Genomic DNA, 21,095 nt, shown 5'->3' on the forward strand with positions numbered 1-21,095 from the left:
CTATTATCACTATTTCTTGATGAACTCTCTGACTATCCTACAGGTGTTCAGGATTGTGACTTTCTGGAGTTTCTAGCCATTCTCTGGCAGGCCTGTTGCTGCTAGGCTCTTCTGTAGGGTATTTCGTACCATACTGGTGGTTGGCATGCCGATTGGCTGGTCTTTACTTGTTCCTAATGCCACATCTCTTTGACCTTCTGTCTTAGCTCTGTGTACTTCCTGATCTCCTCCTCCTCATAGGTTTCCTGGAAGTTGCCAGTGTTGGGCACCACTGTGTCAATCAGATAGGTAACCTTTTCCATATTGTGGACGAGGGTTCTATCCAGTCTGTTGTGTGTCTCGTCTGTTATTATGGTGTGGTCCCAGTACAGTTTGTCGGTTAGGGTTTCTACTACAGCCTGTGGTTCATACTTTGTAATATGGTACACTTTCTTTGATCAACTGGTATTTCCTCATTAGCTTCTGTTGTATTATCCTGGCAAACTGGTCATATCTATGAGTGCACTTTATCTAGATGATCACCCTGCATTCTTCGGTGATGTGCTGGATTGTTTCTAGGACAAGGTGGTATTTGTTGACATGTGTCTTCTATCACTATGGGATCCTTAGCAATGTATTTTCTGTAATTCCTGAATTGATTACCTGATCTTGTATGGTTGAGCATGACTCCTTCAGAGTTCATTCTTCCTTGGAGAAGAATGTCCTGCTCACGAGCCATGCATTGGAAGCTATTTTGTCTGTGTGGTATTGATGGAGGTCATGGTAGTGTCCTCCATCAATACCACACAGATAAAAATGGCTTCCAATGCATGGCTGTGTGGTATTGATGGAGGTCATGGTAGTGTCTGCCATGAAGTGCCTTCTTTGCCCACCTTTCTATCTTCATTTCTTCCATCTCATTGGGAGGTTCTCCTTTTTTGCTTAGATTAAGTGGAGGATGCTGCTTGTCTATCTTCCTTATTACCTAGGTGACACTGTATTTTTCTGGAAGTAATCCTTTAGGTTCTCAATTGCATTCTTCTGTTGCTGAATGAGGTCTGTCAGGCCCCTTCCTCCTTCTTTTTGAGTTATCATCAGTCTCTCCACTGCTGACTTTGGATGGTGTTGGCAGTTCTTCGTCATCATTGTCCTTGTCATTTTCATGATCTTTTCCAGCTCGGTGTTAGCACATTCTGTGTTCCCAAATGAGTATGCTAGCACTGAGACTGCATAGGTGTTTATGGCTTTAACTATGTTCCTTTCATTCAGCTTTGCTTTAAATAGGCTTCTGAGTCTCTGATGGTATTTTTTGGTTAGGCAAGTCTTGATATCCTTGTTCTCTAACTGCTGAGCCTGCATTATCCCAAGATATCACTGGTTAACACCAAAAATGTTTCTGGCTTGAAAATAGTCAGTTTTTCTTAATTTCAGCATGAGAAAAATGAATATAACATATAAAACTCTTAGTTAGCTCTCAGTTCCATGATATAGTCCTTCTTATGATTCAGGGGAATATTGTTGAATACTAGGGAATTTCGGAGTCTAGAGAATAGATAGGTTGGTAACACTGAAACAGGAACCGATACACCTTGTTTTTTTTTTTTTTTTTTTTTTTTATTTATTTTTTTATTTCTGTGTATCATTTACCTTGCAAGTGATGGTATGAGTCATGTTGGCGCATTATAGCCTCGGTTGCTGATGCGCCAATAAAATCCAAATCAAAATCAAAATGAGTCATGTTAATTTCTTTTTTTTTTTTTTTCAGATTTATAGACAAAAATTATGTAAAAAGCCAGGATGCCACGTAAATGTGTTAACAGTGTTGACAATTTTTGTTATGTGTGTGTGTGGTGATGTGACATTTTCCACTCAGAAACGCCAATTGATTCCACTTGTGAAGACAGCCTACTACCATTATTTTGGCTGTAAGGTAGAAGACAAGCCCTGGGCACATGTTTACTGCAACATGTGCTATAAATCTCCTTGGATGGTTGAATAACAAATGATGTTCAATGCCTTTTGCCATCCCAATGATTTGGAGGGAGCCTTCAAATCATGTAAATGATTGTTATTTCTGCATGGTGCCTCCTCTTCAGCATGGTATGTCAAAAAAAGGAAGTGGACTGTGGAATGCCTCAACATCCCATCAGCTATCTGATCAGTGGCACATGGGTATGGTCTGCCTGTACCTCACCCTCCAGAAGAGTACACTTTGGAGCCTGATGAAGATGGGGACAGTGTGAGGAATGATGGTCAACCTGGGCTTTCAACTTCACAGGATCCTGATTTTGTGCCAGAACCTGAGTCGCCGAGTGAGTCACACAGAATCACTCAAGGTGAACTAAGGAACTAATTCGAGATCTAGATCTCTTTTCTTAAAATAGGTAAACCTTACTTCTGGAATCAAGGCTCCAACAGTGGAATCTTCTGTAACCAAATGTCAAGGTGTCCATGTACAGGAGCAGGCAGAATGCTTTGACTCCATATTTTAAAAGTGAAAACAACCTTGTTGTCTGCTGTGATGTCAATGGTTTGACGACAGCTTTGAATGTGGAGCACAACCCACAGAACTGGAGGCTATTCATAGACACATCAAAGCTAAGTTTAAAAGCTGTTTTGCTCCACAATGGCAATGCTCTTCCTTCAATTCCTCTAGGCCATGCTGTCCACATGAAGGGCACTCACCAGTATTTCACTACCTCTGGTGGGTGCAGGATTTTGTGCACATAAGCACATATAGGACAGTAGACCCAGGCCGGTTTCATCTTGCTAGGGGATGGGCACTAGGCAGCAGCTGCTTGGTGCCTATCCCCCAGCAAGGGAAGAGTAGGTGTTCGCTGCTCCCTGATGGCGAAATGGCCTAGAGTTTCTACACCAACACAGAGAACAAAGGTGGAGATGGGCTTCTGCCTTGGAGCGACCATGACACACACACACGCACGCACGCACGCACACACGCACGCACGCACGCACACACGCACGCATCCACATGAAGGAGACATAGAGAATATGAAATTAATTCTGGAAGCAATAAAATACAAAGACCCCCAATGGCAGATATGTGGAGACCTGAAGGTGATTGCAGTACTGCTGGGCATGCAGTTGGGATGCATGAAGTACTACTGTGTCCCGTATGAGTGGGACAGTCAGGCTAGGGCCTCACACTACAAGGGAAAATCTGCATCCCGGGAAAAATAATGTTCAGCACAATCCTCTGGTTGATTGAAGCAAAATTCTTCTGCCCCCTTTACACATCAAACTGGGACTTATGAAGAACTTTGTTAAGGGGATGAACCAGGATAGAAAAGCTTTCAAGTACCTGAGAGGACAATTTCCACTATTGAGTGATGCTAAGGTTAAGGAAAGAATCTTTCTTGGTCCACAAATTCGTGAACTTTTAAAGGATGAAAACTTTGAGCAAGTCCTCCAGGGTAATGAGAACGCAGCTTGGAAAGCCTTTAAAAGTGTTGTGCATGACTTCCTGGGGAAACCAAAGAGCTGGAAACTATGGTGACACATAGTTTCCATATTACTTTTTGAGATGCTGAACAACTTTCTAGAAAAGTACCATCAATTAGGCTGCAACATGTCACTGAAAATCCACTTTCTTGACTCTCATCTGGACTTCTTATCTGACAACTGTGGTGCAGTGAGTGGCGAGCGATTCCATCAAGACATTTCAGCAATGGAAAGAAGATGTCAGGGTAGGTGGAATGCTTCTATACTAGCTGACTACTGTTCTACAGTAACAAGAGATGCCCCAGAAGTGGAATACAAGTGACAAGCCAAAAGAAGGCGCTGTCATGAATAGGCCACATTTTGAGAAAGTACTTTCAGTTCCTGTGCAGTTTTCTCGTGTTCTTGTTTTTTTTTTTTTTATGTTTTAATTAAAAACAACTGTGATTTATGTTGTATCAAGGAAATGTAAATATGAGATTGTTTTAATATTACTTTTCACTCCGACTACTAGAGAAATTACTGTATTCTTAGACAATAGCAAAAGTACTGTATCTCAAAAACTAGAGCTAATAAAAAATTTCTGATGTCATATTTGTTTTTCTCAACCCAAAATTAGTAAAGTTTACCTATTTTAAGAAAGGAAACAAATTCAAAGAATTTTTTTGTTGAACAGTGTATTTGTAGATCTCTCTCCTGTCATGTCTTTCATCTCTTTACCTGTCTGCAGCTAGTAATTTCGGCTGACTAATTTTCTCTAATGCAATCCATGGGTTGCATCAGGGAAAGTTAGTTGGACAAAATACTAGGCTATGTATTCCCTTTTATCTTAATTAGTTAGCTGTGCGTTTTGCATTTGTCTAGTTCAAATTCCATCCTGATATCATTACTCAATTCTTGGGTGATATGGAGTATCACCCAAGCCGTTGAATTTTCTTCTTGGTTGTTGCATAAAGCTTGAATTCATTCATATACATCATAGGAGAGGGTGTGCAGATTTCTCTTTCCTTCTTTGAGGGTAGAAGGACTGAGTTTTTGGTTCTTGAGGCTGTCGCAGACATTCTCTCAGATATGCCAGACAATCTGTGCTTGCTCCTGGGAGTCTAAAATGCTGATGGAACCGATCATCCAATGGAATGTTTCTTTAGAAGTTATGGAAAACTTTTCCATGTCTTACATATGATAGATCAGCTGCTTAGCAATCACACTTCATCAGACTTTTATGTAACATAACCTACTTAATAAGAGTAGGATGCCTGAAAAGTTGTGTCTGAGTGCTCCCAAGGAAGCAGAGAATGATTTTGTTATTGTTACTGTGGTCAATTTCTATAATATAACTGCACCCCAGTAGCATTATTGTGTTTAGGATGGATCATATAAATTTGCAAAAGAAGAAACCTACAATCTGGAATGGATGCTAAAGAAAGTAGTTAAAGTAATTAAAATATAAATGACTTCTAAATATTTGCTAATTTCACCATAAAAAAATTAGTAGCAAACACTTAAAAAAAAAAAAAATATTGAAGCACATTACATGCATGTCATCCCAGGTATACATAATCATTAGTGGAAACCAATGACAGTTAAAAAAAGATAAATGTCTTGAAGCTTGTCATCTAATTGACCTTTTGTGATAGTTTCTCCGGAAAATTTTCCATAGCATTATTTAGTGAACTCTTGTTGATATTTTACATTATTATTGGTGCCTCCATAGCCAGGTGAGCAGGAGCAGCAGTGCGTAGCACACGCTTCTTGATTATACCGGGGTTCGAGCCCATGACCACCAAATATGGAGGATGCAGAAAGGTCAGGGAATGACCACCGCATATCCCTGGAGCAATATGGCCTTAGTTGCTAATGCTGCTAAAAACCAAATAACTAACAACAAACAACAAAGCATTATTATTAGCTTCCATTTCTGAATCCACACCCTCTCCTTAGTGCTAGTTAGTTTTTGAAACAGTAATAAAATTATAATATAGAGGGATATATATATATTTCAATGTTAATAAATATAAATAATTTTTATTTAATGAGTATATTATTTTATTAATTGAAAGTTAGCAACTGATTGAGATATAACAATGAAATATGAGATTTTCTTTACCTACATAGCATGAACAAACTGTCAGAACAACCTACAAAAAATCAATAAAAGGCAATTTATTTATATTTTGTGATATACAGGCTTAAGGAACAACCAAATTTGTTGCTATTAGTTACATATATCATTAAACAAAATTAGGAGTTAAATTTGTGAAGAATGTGGACTACTGCTAAAAGTAAGAAAGATTTAAATAAGACACATTTTCATGTGAAGTATTTTAATTAATTTTTTGTTATGCTAAAGACAGTTGGTACAGTTTGGCCCCAAAAATCCTAACAACTAAATTATGTTTAAGATTTCTCTAATGAAGGAAAATTTTCTCAAGAAATAGGTTTTTGATAGGTTTTCAGCTCAAGGTTTTTGGGTTAGGGAGGAGTCCTGAAACTTGACCATGGGAAACTAAATTGTACCACTGGAGAGACTAGATTGTGAAAAAATTCATTGTAATGCAGTTTGGTCTCCAATGGTCAAGTTTTAGAATTCCTCCCAAACCCAAAACCTATGCAGATTATGATAGTGAAGTCTGAAACTTAGCCACTTTTATTTTGTTATTGGGCACGGGCACGGGCACCGACAGGATATTTTGCATGTGGGAATAAATTTTTTGTTTACCAAATTTTCAAATACATGCAATATTTTATGTTTCAATAAATTAATGAAAATATTAAAATTGAGTATTACTTTTAAATCCAAAGGTGGTGCATTTGCACCACTTTGCACCATGCTGCTGGCACCCATGTTGTTGGGGTTGTTTGGGGTCTAACTGTACCAGTTGTCCTTTGCATACCAATAAGCAATTAAAACACTTCATATGGTCAAGTGTCTTATTTTAAATCTTTCTTACTTAAAAATAGCAGTTAGTTAAAGGAGCTGTTCAACATGACCATGAACAACATTAGTTATTTTTTTACCTGTTCTGTCTTTTGCTTCATAAATCTATTTTAAGTTGATTCACCACAGGGAAGAATGACCTAATAAAATTAATATGCTATGAAAGCACTTGAAAGTTGTTTGTATGATATAATTTTTTTATTTAGCATTCCAGTTACTCTGAAACAGTTCGGTATACCGCTGGAGAAATTTCATAATATTAAGTCAACAGTTCACACTTTACAAGCTACCTTGATAGTCCTTTTAGATAGGATAGAAGCACTGCCATCTACTGGTAAATATTTCAATATTTTATTTTCTATTTGAATTTTTATGTTGAATATTTTAGATTTGAAATATATGATAGTATATACTTATAAAATATTTCTCTTTTTTGATTCATATTGATTCCTTAAGAATTAAAGTATATTTAAAATTATTACTACTTAACAAATTTAATTTTAAAAAGTTTTTTGCCTGTAATGAATGGGTAATTACATTTTTGTGTAATTAGCAATTTTTATTTGTGTGAAGCATTTAATTACACTTTTACTAAAATGTAATTAGCCATTATTATACCTTTTTCCAGTTAGCCATTATTATGCCTTTTTCCAGTTAGCCATTATTATAAGTATTTCCATAGATGGTTGGCAGAGAGCTCTTCATTGTCCACACAACAAAATAATAACAAACTAACTAAATCTCTGAAAGATGCTAGTATGCAACTTTGAAATTTTAGTAATCTAGGTGCATTCCTGATCACTGGTGATTTCAACTAGAAGTGCCGAAATAAATTTTTTTCTTTTCTTTTCTTTTCTATTTTCTTTTTTTCTTTTCTTTTCTTTTTTTTTTTTTTTGTTTTTACGATATACAGTAATCTTTTGAAATTATAGTGTCTTCGGGGATTTAAGGTGGCGTTATTTCGTTTTTTCCATTATCTAGAAAGTTTTATTTTTAATGTATTTAATGCAGAAATAATGAGGCCAGTTAAGAAATAGAGAGATTAAGAATGCAATTTTATTACCTGCACATAAAAAAACACAAACATGTTGACAATCCAATGTTATATTCTGCCATTAATACACTTCTGCTTAGGCCCCATTCTATTTTCTTTATTATATCAAGTTTAGTCTGCATGGATAGCATAGTGGTATCGTCACCGTTCTCATCACTCCGGGTGGAAAAGACCTGGGTTTGAATCCTGTCGATGACGCGAGGAACTTTTATGGGATTTTTTCATTCTGTGGCTGAGTTAGTCGGTCTCAGGGGTAGATGACAAGGTTTTTTACCCATAAAATAGGGTTTTTCATCCAGCAAAACAGGCAGATCAACCAGAGAACACACAAGCAATTTACAGACACAATACACATGGGATTATGAATTAACTTTCTGGGAGGCCCTAATGTAATAGTGTGGATTATATCAAGTTTGTCACTAAGCTTTAACGTTGTTCTTGTTTTCTTCCCTGTACGAGGTTTATTAACTTCAGGAGCCATAATGAGGGAATTTTAATTTAAAATAAATGTAAAACAGTGATATAATCCATGATATCAGTACAGAATTCACTTGAAATGGCGACTGTAAAAAAATACAGTAATCGTGTGACTTGCTGTTTCTTTTTTCGGCAATGAAAGACATCTGCACTGTATGTATACATCTAATCTCAATGTGCTTTTTCGAGTGTGCCATTATTTCGACAGTCTACTGTACAAATCAGGTATATGTCTTTCTAATTATTTAATTTCAAATTTATCGTCATATGACAGTAGCAAAAGTTTTTTTTGTTTTTTTTAGTTTTGTAAATTACTTATCTTATTCATTATGAATAAATACTAATGAAAGCCTGCAGGGCTAGAAACTTTATGCCAATTTTTGCTGTGGCTCTGTCTTATCCATTCATTTGTCAGTAGAAAAGAGTTCCAAAACATTTCTCTGTATGTATTAGCATTAGCATTAGCATTAGTAGAGGCATTTGATGCAAGAAAGCAAGCTTATGCAGCATCAGCCAAAAAAAAAAAAAAAAAAAACCACTTCCACTTCACCCCTCTGTTCATTCAAAATACCTGTCCAGCTGAGCCTTAAACTTATTTAGGCTATCAACCTCCACCACAAGGGATGGAAGTCTGTTCCACCAACCAACCACCCGCTGGCTAAAGGCAAATTTCTGCACGTCTATCCTACATCTGTCTTTCCTCAATTTGAATTTATGCCCTCTCAGGTGATTTTTCTGAGCTAGAGGAAGAATCCCATCAGCATTGAGCATGCTTAAACCATTCAAGGCTTTATACACCTCTATCAGATCACCTCGCTGGTGCCTAGTCTCCAGACATTGTAATTTGCAAAACTTAAGCCTTTCTTCATAAGAGCACCCCTTTGTTCCATTCACTAATCTTGTTGCCTTTCTCTGTACTTATTCTAACAGCTCTACATTCTTCTTAAAATGAGGCCTCCAGACCTGTATACAGTACTCTAGGTGTGGCCTGACCATTGCCTTATACAAGGGAATAATCACCTCCTTATCCCTGCTAAAAAAATTCCTATATATCATTGACAATACACCATGAGCTACTCTTGCAGCCCGTCTGCACTGCTCAGAGAACTTCATATCTGCCTGCACAACCACCCCCAGGTCCCTTTCATTCTCTACCACTGTCAGTGTAGTACCACAGAGTTGATACGTTGCTCTGGGGTTTCTGTTTCCCATGTGTAGTACTTTACATTTGTCAATGTTAAACTTCATTTGCCACCTCTCAGCCCATCTGCTCAACCTTTCCAGATCCTGTTGCAGCATCAGCATAGTGTCAGCCCTGCTTGACAACCCTGCCTACCTTTGTATCGTCTGCAAACTTCGACATTAAGCTTGATATACCATCATCAATATCATTTATGAATACAGAAAACAATAATGGACCCAACACTGAGCCCTGAGGGACTCCACTAATAACATTAGTCCACGATGAGCAGTGTCCATTGATTACCACTCTCTGTCTTCTCCCCCTCAACCACCCCTTTATCCATAGCAGCAATTTGCCTCCAATGTCACACTGCTCCAATTTGTGTAGCAGTCTTTCATGTGCAACAGTATCAAAAGCCTTTCTAAGATCCAAGTATATAATATCAAAGTTATTCCCTGCATCCAGTTCTTTTGTGACTGCATCATAGTATTCAATCAAGTTAGTCAGGCAAGACTTCCCCTTAACAAAACCATGCTGTGTCTGAGCTATAACTGGTCTTGTCTAAATGATCCTGCAGTGCTTCTTTAACCAGTGCCTCCATTAATTTTCCTGGAACAGAAGTTAAGCTCACAGGTCTATAATTACTTGTGTCAGCCTTTGATCCTCCTTTGTGAATTGGGGTCACATTTGCACATTTCCAGTCTATGGGCACCTCCCCTGAGTCCAAGGAAGCTCTCATAATTATGACTAAGGGTTTGCTTACTTCCTTTGCTGCCTCCTTTAATATAACTGGATAGATCCCATCCACCCCGGGTGCCTTTCTTGTGTTTATCTTCAACAGTTTCTCCTCCACTTTACTCCCAGTTATTTCAAGATTCTGTAGCTTACTGCTAGAGTTGAATACACCTCTGGCATTCCCCTTGCTGAATAACTCCTCATGTGTGAATGTCGATGCAAAATATTCATTTAGTTTGTTAGCTACTTGAGCAGGATCATCAACAGTTGACCCATCAATATCAAGTGGACCAATCTGATTCATCCCCTTCCTTCTAGAGTTTACATAAGTAAAGAACTCTTTGCTGTTTTTCTTTGCATCCCTTGCCAAAGATTTCTCGTAATCTGCCTTCGCCTACCAAACCTCCTTTGTAACTTGGTTACAGATCAACTTGTATCTATCATAGGCTTCTGTGTCACGTGTTAATTTGTATGTATCCCATGCATTTTTCTTCTCTGCCATATGCCTCATTAGTTCATCTGACATCCATTTTGGCCTAAACCTTGAACAATATTTCTTAGTTGGTATGTAAAGCCTAGTAGCTTCCAAGATAAGTTCTTTGAATGCTTCATATTTTGAATTTGCTGTTGGTAACATCATCAGTTGGTCCCACTGTATAGAATTTAAATACTGTCTCAGTCCATCGTAGTCGCCTTTACGGAAGCAATAACCCTTCCCTTTACCCCTAATGGTAGTTACCTCTTTGAGTAAATCCCACTTCAGCACACTGTGATCACTGCCACCTAGTGGTTCATTTATCTGCAGATTCTTAATGCATGAAGAATCACTGCTGATAATCAAATCAAGAGTTTTACTCCCTCTAGTTGCCTCCCGAACATGCTGATGTAGAAAACAATCATCCAATAAATCCACAAAAGCCCTGCTAGTGTGTGAGTAACCAGCCCCCAAATTCCAGTCAATATCTGGGAAATTAAAATCTCCCATTATAAGACTGTCTGATTTACTGGCCCACTCTATTTCCCTGTATAGTTCCTTATTATACTCATCAGAGTCATTAGGCCTATAGCATACTGATACTCTCAATTTTGATCTCCCAATGCTTATGTCACACCAAACTGACTCAACACTGCACTGTCCAGCGATGTCGACTGGCTTCACTTCCTTGGTTTTTATGTGTTTCTTAACTAATAGCATAACCCCTCCCCCCTTCCTATCCTGTCTATTCTTTCTGTAGACGTTGTACTCCCCAAATTGCAATTCTGCATCCCTTATATCTGTGTGACACCACGTCTCTGATATCCCAACAATATCTGCCTTTGATGTTTTGAGCAATACCTCAAATTCATCAAATTTATTTACTAAACTCCTAGCATTGGTGTACACGCAAGTATACCTGCACCTGTTTCTATTCTTAGCTACCCTAACACAACCCATGTGTTTACTTGTACCGCAATGGCTCCCAGCAGTCTCTGAAATACCATGCATCTTGTTTTTCAGGCTTCTGCTCATTCTAATAGAAGCAGTGCAAGAATCTCTTTCACCTCTGCCAGTGGCTACTGTCAATCTATTGGTCTTTGTCTCCCCCCAAGCTAGCAGATTTCCGACCCACCTAACACTGCCTCGATAGCATCAGCAAATATTCTCGCACCCTTTCTATTTAAGTGTATCCCATCCCTGTAGAAGCAATCTCTCCTGTTAACAAGTACAGTCCAGGCTGAAAAAAATTCCACCCATGTGCATTGGTGTTTGCTATATCTGAGGAACAAAAGGCAGTTTTAAAGTTTTACTTCATTCTTAGCTTATAAATATGACTATATTATATAACATTCGTTGTTATATAATTATAATAACATTATTATAACATTCATTATAAATACAAAATAAAAATAAAAATAAAAATAAATCAATAAAAAATACAAAAGAGTACTTTGTGTTATTGTGGCAGAACCATGGCCAAATGGCACTTTATAGTAATCACAGATATTCCTAGACAGTGGTGGTTGGCTAGGAATATCACAGATAGTTTTATGTAATTTACACAAACATTTCCAAACATTTACACAAACGTTTAAGCAAATGTATGGACTGTGTTAGAGTTACTAAGAGCATAAAAATGCACCTGTCTTTACTAGTAGTAGTGGCATGTGATGCAAGAAAGCAAGTGTATGAGCTTATGCAGCGTCAGCCAAAAAAAAATCACACCATTCCCTCCAAATGCCTGTCCAGTTCCTCCTTGAATTTATTCAACCTATCAACTTCCACAACAACAGATGGAATTTGTTCTAGAAATTAACCACCCGCTGGCTAAAGACAAATTTCTGCACATCTTTTCTACATCCATCCTTTCTTAATTTGAATTTATGCCCCCTTAGGTTTGTAATCTGAACAAGTGGAAGGATCCCATCAGAATTCAGTGTGCTCACCCCATTCAAGGCCTTGTACACCTCAATCAGATCACCGCACAGGTGCCTAGTCTCCAGCCACTGCCATTTGCAGAATTTAAGCCTCTCTTGGTAAGAGGATCCCTTCATTCCCCCTCACCAATCTTGTTGCCCTTCTCTGTACACGCTCAAGTAAATCTACATCCTTCCTAAAATGAGTCCTCCAGACCTGTACGCAGTACTCAAGGTGTGGCCTGACCATTGCCTTATACAGAGGGACAATCACCTCCTTCTCCCTGCTAGCAAAATTCCTATATATCATTGACAAAACCCCATGACCTGCTCTGGCAGCCTGTCTTCCTTGCTCGGAAAACTTCATATCTGACTGCACAATTACTCCCAGGTCTTTTTCATTTTCTACCACCTTAAGTGTAGTACCACACAGTTGGTACGTTTATCTGGGGTTACTTCTACCCATATGCAGTACTTTGCATTTGTCAAGGTTAAACTTCAGTTGCCACTTCTTTGCCCATCTGCCCAAATTATCTAGATCCTGTTGCAGTAGCACACTGCCATTACTGTCATTAACAACCCTGCCAACCTTTGTATCATCTGCAAACTTCGACATTAAGCCTGATATACCTTCATCAATATCATTGATAAATATACAAAACAACAGTGGACCTAACACCGAACCCTGTGGGACCCCACTAATAACATTAGTCCAAGAAAAGCAGCACCCATTGATTACCACCCTCTGTCTTCTCGCACTTAACCATCCTTTTATCCATTATAGCAACTTACCCTTAATACCATTCTGCTCCAATTTGTACAATAGTCTTCCATGCGCAACAGTGTCAAAAGCTTTCCTGAAATCGAAATATATGATATCAAAATTATTTTTTGCATCCAGTTCCTTTGTAACAACATCATAATATCCAATCAAATTTGTCAGACAAGACTTTCCCTTAACAAACCCGTACTGTGTCTGAATTATTGCTGCAGTCTTGTCTAGATGATCCTGCAATGCATCTTTAACCAGTGACTCAATTATTTTACCCGGAACAGAAGTTAAACTAACTGGTCTGTAATTACTTGTGTCACCCTTCGATCCCCCTTTGTGAATTGGGGATAGATTTGCACATCTCCAGTCCGTGGGAACCTCCTCTGAGTCCAAGGATGCTCTCATAATTATGGCTAAGGGTTTGCTTAGTTGCTTTGCCGCCTCCTTTAATATAACTGGATAGATCCCATCCACCCCAAGTGCTTTTCTTATGTTTAAATTCAACAATTTCTCCTCCACTTTGCTCTCAGTTATTACAAACTCATTAAGTATCCTGCTACAATTTGATAACCTTCTGACATTTTCAAACCTTAATAATTCCTCATGTGTGAATGTAGATGCAAAATACTCATTCGGTTTGTTTGCTATCTGAGCAGGATCATCAACAGTTGAACCATCGATGTCAAGTGGACCAATCAGATTCATCCCCTTCCTTTTACAGTTTATATAAGTAAAGAAATCCTTGCTGTTTTTCTTAGCATCTTTTGCCAAGGATTTCTCGTAATCTGCCTTCGCCTGCCTAACCTCCTTTGTGACCTGATTACAGACTAGCTTATATCTGCCATAGGCTTCTGAGTTGCTTGATAATTTATATGCATTTCATGCATTTTTGTTCTCTGTCACGAGTCTCATTAGTTCATTTGATAACCATTTTGGCCTAAACCTTGAACAATATTTCTTAATAGGTATGAAACTTTTAGTAGCTTCCACGATTAATTCCTTGAATGCTTCCCACTTAGAATTTACTGTTGGTAACATCGTCGGTTGATCCCACTGTACAGAATTTAAAAACTGTCGGAGACCACTGTACTCACCCTTACGTAAGCAAAAAACCTTTCCTTTACCCCTGATGGTAATTATATCTTTAAGTAAATCCCACATCAGTACACTGTGATCACTGCCACCTAGTGGTTCCTTTATCTGCAAATTCTTAATACATGAATGATCACAGCTGATAACCAGATCAAGAGTATTACTTTCTCTGGTTGCTCTCGAACATGCTGCTGCAGAAAACAATCATCCAATAAATCCACAAAAGTCTGACTAGTGTGTGAGTGACCAACACACAAGTTCCAGTCAATATCTGGGAAGTTAAAATCCCCCATTATAAGACATTCCGATTTACTAGCCCACTCTATTTCTCTGTACAATTGTTCATTGTACTCATTTAAGTCATTAGGCCTATAACACACTCCTACTCTTATTTTTGCTTATATACTAATCAGTATGCTAAGAACATAGTAAATAAATTTGATAAATATTAGGTATAGATTAAGTAATCAAATGTAGATGTTATTAGAATATCAGAAACATGCAACACTATAACACAAGGGGATATTGAATTTGAATATAGTGAATGGGAACATAGTGAATGCAGCAGAGGGGGGTATACTTTTGGTTAAGAAGCACATAAATTCTAAAACAACTGATGTGATTTCCAGTGTAATGTTTGGTCAATCTGGAGTGATATAAACACTGCAGAAACAAAAATGAGAGGAATATGTTATAAGTTAAATAACTGGGATGAGTGTGAAACTCTTTAGACATATTTAGAGTGGGCCATTTAATCCTTATAATGAGGAATTTCAGCTTTCTGGATGTCAAATGGAATTTGTAGGATGGTCATTCACTGAGTAGAAAAATATTTCTGAATTTAATGATAACAGTTTTCTATACCAGCTTGTTAGAGAGACAAGAAAAAGAAATCAATACCTTTTAATCTAATTATTAGCAGTGACTTTTCATGATAGAATTAAAGCAAGCTTACATAGCATCAGCCAAAAAAAAAAAAAATTCTTCCTTGAATTTATTTTATCTATCAACTTCCACAACAATAGGTGGAAGTTTGTTCCAACAATCAATCACTTGCTGGCTGAAGGCAAATTTCCACACATCTATTCTGCAACACTTTCCTCAATTTTAATTTATGACCCCACAAGTGCATAATCTGAGCAAGAGGAAGAATCCTATCAGCATTGAACTTTACTCAAACCATTCAAAGCCTTATACATCTCAATCAGATCACTTCGCAGGTGCCTAGTCTCTAGATACTACAATTTTCATAACTTAAGCCTTTCTTGGTGAGAGCATCCCTTTGTTCCCCTCACCAATCTCATTGCCCTTCTCTGTACTCGTTCCAGCAGCTCTACATCTTTCCTAAAATGAGTCTCCACACCTGTATGCAGTACTCAAGGTGTGGCCTAACCATTGCCTTATACATAGCAATAGAGCCACACCAAACTGGTGGTGCAAGTGATGTACTGCACCAGGGTGGCAATGACTAAGGGGATGACAGAGACTAAGAAGCGGTAAAGGCCAATGTTCTGTAAACACTAAAAGAGATGGCAAAGACTAAGTAGTCTAAAAGTTAAATGCATTGAAGAATGTGTTTTTTTGTATTTTAAATTTAAAACAATTTTTTTAAAAATATTTCTCAGATGTCTGATGGAAGGAACTGACTCTCTGGTTATGAAAAAAAAATAATAAAAAGTGATTAAATAAAAAAAAGCAACAAGTTTGATTGCCAAGTTTCTGAACATTCAGCCACAGTCAGGTCCATCGACTTTGATTTCCTCTAGCTTTACTACTATTGATGAAGAAACTGAAAGATGCGAATTATCACCTGTCCAAGATGTTGATATTCCAATTCAGCAAGAAACACTAAATGCAAGTGAAGCAATTTGGATGAAGAGGAAAGTGAAGATCACAATAGTGGTATACGAAATCAACTAATTTCACTTAGTGATCCCGGAATGGCCACAAATTTTAAATTATAAAATAAGAATGATGTTAGTTTAAAACAAACCAGAACAATTAAAAAAAAAATTATTTTTTAAAAGATAAAGGATAATTTATTTTTAAAAAGATAGAAGAAACTTTTCTATAGAATATTACACTAAAAAATTACAAAATAGTGACTCACTTTTGCTTAATTGGTTACTGTATTCGATTTCACAAAATGCTGTCTTTTGTTATAACTGTAAATTATTTTTAAATAGTACTGTTTCAGTTCCACTTGTAAACAGTGGATTCAAAGATTGGCAGCATTTAACAAGACATTTGAATATTCACAAAAAAAGCAATATGCATGCTGAATGCACCAACTTGTCTGAATGCACTTTATTGTCTGCAGCCAAAGCAAAATAAATGTATTTTCAATTTTTTTTTTTTTTTATTTTCAACATATTTACTTCATGTATCATAATATATGTTATATTTTGTGTTTAAAAAATAAAATTATATATACTGTAATTTTGGAAACATATTTTTTTTAATTCCCAAAAAAAAAAAAAAAAAAAAGATATAAGAAAAACAATTGAGGGGGGCAGCAATAAGAAGTTTGCACCAAGGCAGCTATATAGCTCGGTGTGGCCCTGCATAGAGAGAATCATCTCCTTATCCCTGCTAGGAAAGTTCCTATATATCATTAGTACGTTACTCTGTATCCATATGCAGTACTTTGCATTTGTCAATGTTAAACTTCAGTTGCCAGTTTGCAGCCCATATGTCCAACATTTCTAGATTCTGTTGTAGCAGCATACTGTCAATACTACTGTCATTAACAACCCTGCAAACTTGGACATTGAGTCTGATATATCTTCTTCAGTATCATTGTAGATATAGAAAACAGCAATGGTCCCAACGCCGAACCCTGGGGTACTCCACTAATAACATTAGTACACAAAGAGCAGTGTCCATTGATTGCCACTCTCTCTCTCTCTCTCTCTCTCTCTCTCTTTCTCTCTCAACCATCCATTTATCCATAGCAATGACTTGCCTTTAATGCCATCTGCTCCAATTTGTACAGCAGTCTTTTATGTTCTACAGTACAAAAAGTTTTTCTGAAATCCAAGGTCTTTGGATTTCAGAAAATAAATTTGTCTTTGTTACTGCATCATGGTATCCAATCACCTCGGTCAGACAAGATGGCCCCTTAAAAAATCCATGCTGTGACTGTAGTATGACTCTATTCCTGTCTGGATCATCCTCCATTACTTCTATAACTAGTGATTCCATAAATTTTCCTGAAACAGAGAGCAAGATAACATGTCTATATTAAATGGCACATCTTGTCAGACCAGTTTGATTAGCTAATGACATACTCACAAAAGAACTGGATGAAAAAATAATTTTGCCATCATATACTTGACTTTCAATATATCTTTTGATCCTGTTTCACACAAACAACTGCTGTACAAAGTGGATAAGTGCAACATTGGAAGCAGGTTACTACTGTGGATAAAGGGACAATTGAGTAATAGGAGACAAAGAGTAGACATTTATAGGCATCCTTCAGGGTTCAGTGTTGGATTCATGCTATCTTTAATATTTATTAATGACATTGATCACATCACATCAAGTTTAATATTTAAGTTTGCTAAAAGTGGGTATGTTGTTTAATAATGTAGACCCAGTTTTATGATGTAGAGGAAGCAATAATTGTAATATGTTTATGCTAAAAGAGAGAGATTAGAAGTCAGGGTAATTTCCAATAGAGATATGTTATCTTGTCTAGAAATCTGAATGTCATCAAAGGTAAGCATAGAGTAGTAGACTCTTTTTTTCAAGATACATGACAGGATCGAGTTTTAGAAGGAATGAAATTAATTAAGTTTTCTTTGTCCCATCGGAAAATTACCCGGAGATCAGCATCTTAGGAATTGGTGGTAGGTATTGCAGAAGCTGTTTGTTTAGAGCAAGTTTCTCAAACTGGAAGGTGGAATGCAGTGTGCTATTATCTGCAAAACTACAAACAGAATTTCCGGCCGACCGGGCTAGCCGAGTGGGTAAAGTACCTGCCCGGCAACCCAAAGGTCGCGGGTTCGATTCCCGCCTCGGGCTTGGATCAAAGTACTGCAAAAACCTTGGGAGGTGCAATATGGCCACAGAAGCCGATGCGCCAACAACTACCAAAACAAAAAAAAAAAAAAAAAAAACAAACAGAATTTCCAGTCAGAGGAAGAAGGTCATTATTATACAAGAGGAAAAGAGTGGAAGAAAAAATTGAACCTTGGGGAACATCAGCATTAGTGGAGAAGTTAGAACACAAACCATCTTCTATCATCCACAAAGAACAGTCAGAGGGAAAACTGCATACCCAATTGCAAAAAAAAAAACCCAGCTGGAAAGCCATAAGATGGGCATTTGTTTAGGAAACCTTTATGCTAGATATGATTAAAAGCCTTGGAAATATCAAGAGAAACTGCTCAAGTTTCACCAAACCTTTTCATCGAATTTTTCCAAGGATCAGTAACTTAAGCCAGTATATCACTAGTGGATTGATAGTGACAGAATCTCTATTGGCGATCATTAATCAGATGAAAGGTTTCATGATAGTTTAGCAGTTAGTGATTAATGTATTTCTCCATTACTTTGGAAAGAGTAGAGATAAGTGCATTGAGATAATAATTGGATGGAAAGGATAGATATACAGTGAAACTTCTCCTAACGGACACCTCTCGTTAACGGACATCTCTCTACAACGGACATTTTCAAATTCCCCAACTCACCTCCATTGGTTTTAACGTGTTTGCAGCTTCTGTCTAGCGGACATTCTCTGTAACGGATGCGGACAGGCAATCTGCACTGTTTCATTTAGATTTGCACATAATTTGATCTCCCCATAACGGACAGTGGGCGAGCTCACGGCCCTTTTTCTAGGAACGTTTCTTCTACGTATTGCCTCAATCGTGTGTTTATTTTCTATTTCCGATTCTCTGAATTTTATCAAGGTTTACGTCGCGGTTCTAAACCCTTTTTCAAGAATTTTAAGGCATGTGTAAAACTTCTGATGAATTCGGTGTGTGCAGGGAGGGGGGGGAATATGGTCGGCCTTTCGTCTTTTCAGTTTCAGTTTTCAGTTTTGTTCAGTGTCGTGTGAAGTGCACAATGTCTTCTCGTAAACATTTAACTTTAAAAGATAGTCGAACTCATTAATGCGTATGATCGGCAATAAAATAGTGTTCGCAATATCGCTGTAAAATTCAAAATCGGGAAGGCGCAGGTAAGCAGGACATCCTAAAGAAAAAAAATGAACTGCTCAAACAATTTTGGCAACACGTAAATGATCAGGTTCAAAAATCATTCCCGAAAACTGTTGGACTTCAAATTTGTCGCGCACGTGCTAAAAAAATTCCCATTAATGGGCCTATTATTAGGGAAAAGGCTTTGGAGGTTGCGAAATCTATGGGAGTAAATGAGTTCTGTGGGATGGCTAGACAAGTTCAAAACTCAGCATAAAATTTCTTGGAAAACCGTAAGTGGTGAAGGTGGATCTGTTGATACTGGGGTTGTAACAGAGTGGACCGTCAAATTGGAAGAGTTATGTCGTGATTTTGAAGCTAAGGATATTTACAACTGTGACGAAACAGGGTTGTTTTTTTAAAGCTCTTCCTGAAAACACAATGCGTCTAAAAAACGAAAATGCCAGGGCGGAAAAATTTCTAAGGAACGCTTGACTGTACTATTGTGTACAAATATGCTGGGAGACTTTGAACAACCTCTTGTTATAGGAAACCCACAAAATCCTCATTGTTTCAAGGGCATAAAGTTGAATCTTTTGGATGTTGACTGGAAGTCTAATAAAAAAGCGTGGATGACACGAGATATCATGAGCGAATGGATAAGTCACTTTAACCGAAACATGATTCGTCAAAACAGAAAAATTATTCTTTTCATGGATAATGCTGCATCTCACCCGCACATTGAATTTTCCAACATTCAAATCATTTTCCTGCCACCAAACACATCTGCAGAGTGTCAGCCCTTGGATTAAGGGATAATAAAAAATTTTAAACTTCACTACAGAAAACGTGTTTTAAGACATCTCATTGCAAACATGAACGATGTAACATGTGCGAGTGACCTTGCAAAGTAAATCAGCATCCTAGATGCGATTCAATGGATTTCCTCTTCAGTAAACGCAATTAGAAAACAAACTGTCATGAACTGTTTTGTAAAGTCTGGCTTCTCAAACGCAAAATTGAAGTTGTGAACAGCAATGTGGAGCACCAAGAAGAACAAGTACTTCAACATCTATTGATAATGTATGATACTTCAGCTACAAGTGACCCTGGCTACAAAGATATAGACTCAAACCTCAGTACAGAAGATGGTGCTCTAAATATCTACATTATCATCGATATTTTTCAAGAAGTTCCTCATGAGGATGAAGAAATGGAAGGAGGTCATTCTGTCGAAGAACATGTTAACGACGAACCACCGGTGAAAATAGAAGAAGCGCTCATACAAATCAATCGTTTAAAAATGTTTTTCGCCGCTGAAGAAGATACTGAAGGACTTTCGATGGTTTCTTCACTCCAAACAAATGTTGAAAACAAAATTATCAGCCGGAAGAAGGTGCAGAAGAAAATAAGTGATTACTGTATGTATTTTTCTTAAGATAAAGTCATAATATGCATAGCACAATTGTATGTATATTATTTACAAAAATATTGTGCAAAATCTGTATATAATTTAATTTAATTTTACATTAAACGTTTAACGATTTTTCTTTCTTTGTTTTTTTTTTCTCCCTCAGACTTCTTGTTAGCAGACATTTCTCTCTAACGGACACATTTTCGTTCCCCGTGGCTGTCCGTTAAAGGGAAGTTTCACTGTATATGGTTTATAAACTTTTTATCATAAGTGATAATGGAATTTTGACAAATCTTCACTTAAAATGAGATGGAGTGACAGTGGTTCATCTGCTATGTGCAGTGTAAATGATACATTACTTAGGGTTGGTGATCTCAACACGAGATCACAAACTATAAGGAGATGCCTTCCAGAATCCGTTTTGGCTCTCCTGAGTTTTTATCCTAAGTAG

The 21,095-nt window shown here is 37.4% G+C and overlaps 1 protein-coding gene across 5 annotated transcripts in view; it reads left to right on the plus strand.

Annotated features, from left to right (window-relative positions):
* LOC150082988 (uncharacterized) overlaps positions 1-21,095 on the plus strand; it is a 1,785,507-nt gene that overhangs the window by 661,671 nt on the left and 1,102,741 nt on the right. For all 5 annotated transcript variants that reach the window (XM_090377722.1, XM_090377724.1, XM_090377725.1 and 2 more), the window contains one exon: positions 6,580-6,707. In XM_090377722.1, the coding sequence (XP_090233848.1) occupies positions 6,580-6,707 (128 nt within the window). The remainder of the gene's footprint in view (positions 1-6,579; positions 6,708-21,095) is intronic.

The sequence above is a fragment of the Mastigoproctus giganteus genome, chromosome 7, assembly GCF_048544385.1.
Source record: "Mastigoproctus giganteus isolate SK-2022 chromosome 7, ASM4854438v1, whole genome shotgun sequence".
Classification (NCBI taxonomy): domain Eukaryota; kingdom Metazoa; phylum Arthropoda; class Arachnida; order Uropygi; family Thelyphonidae; genus Mastigoproctus; species Mastigoproctus giganteus.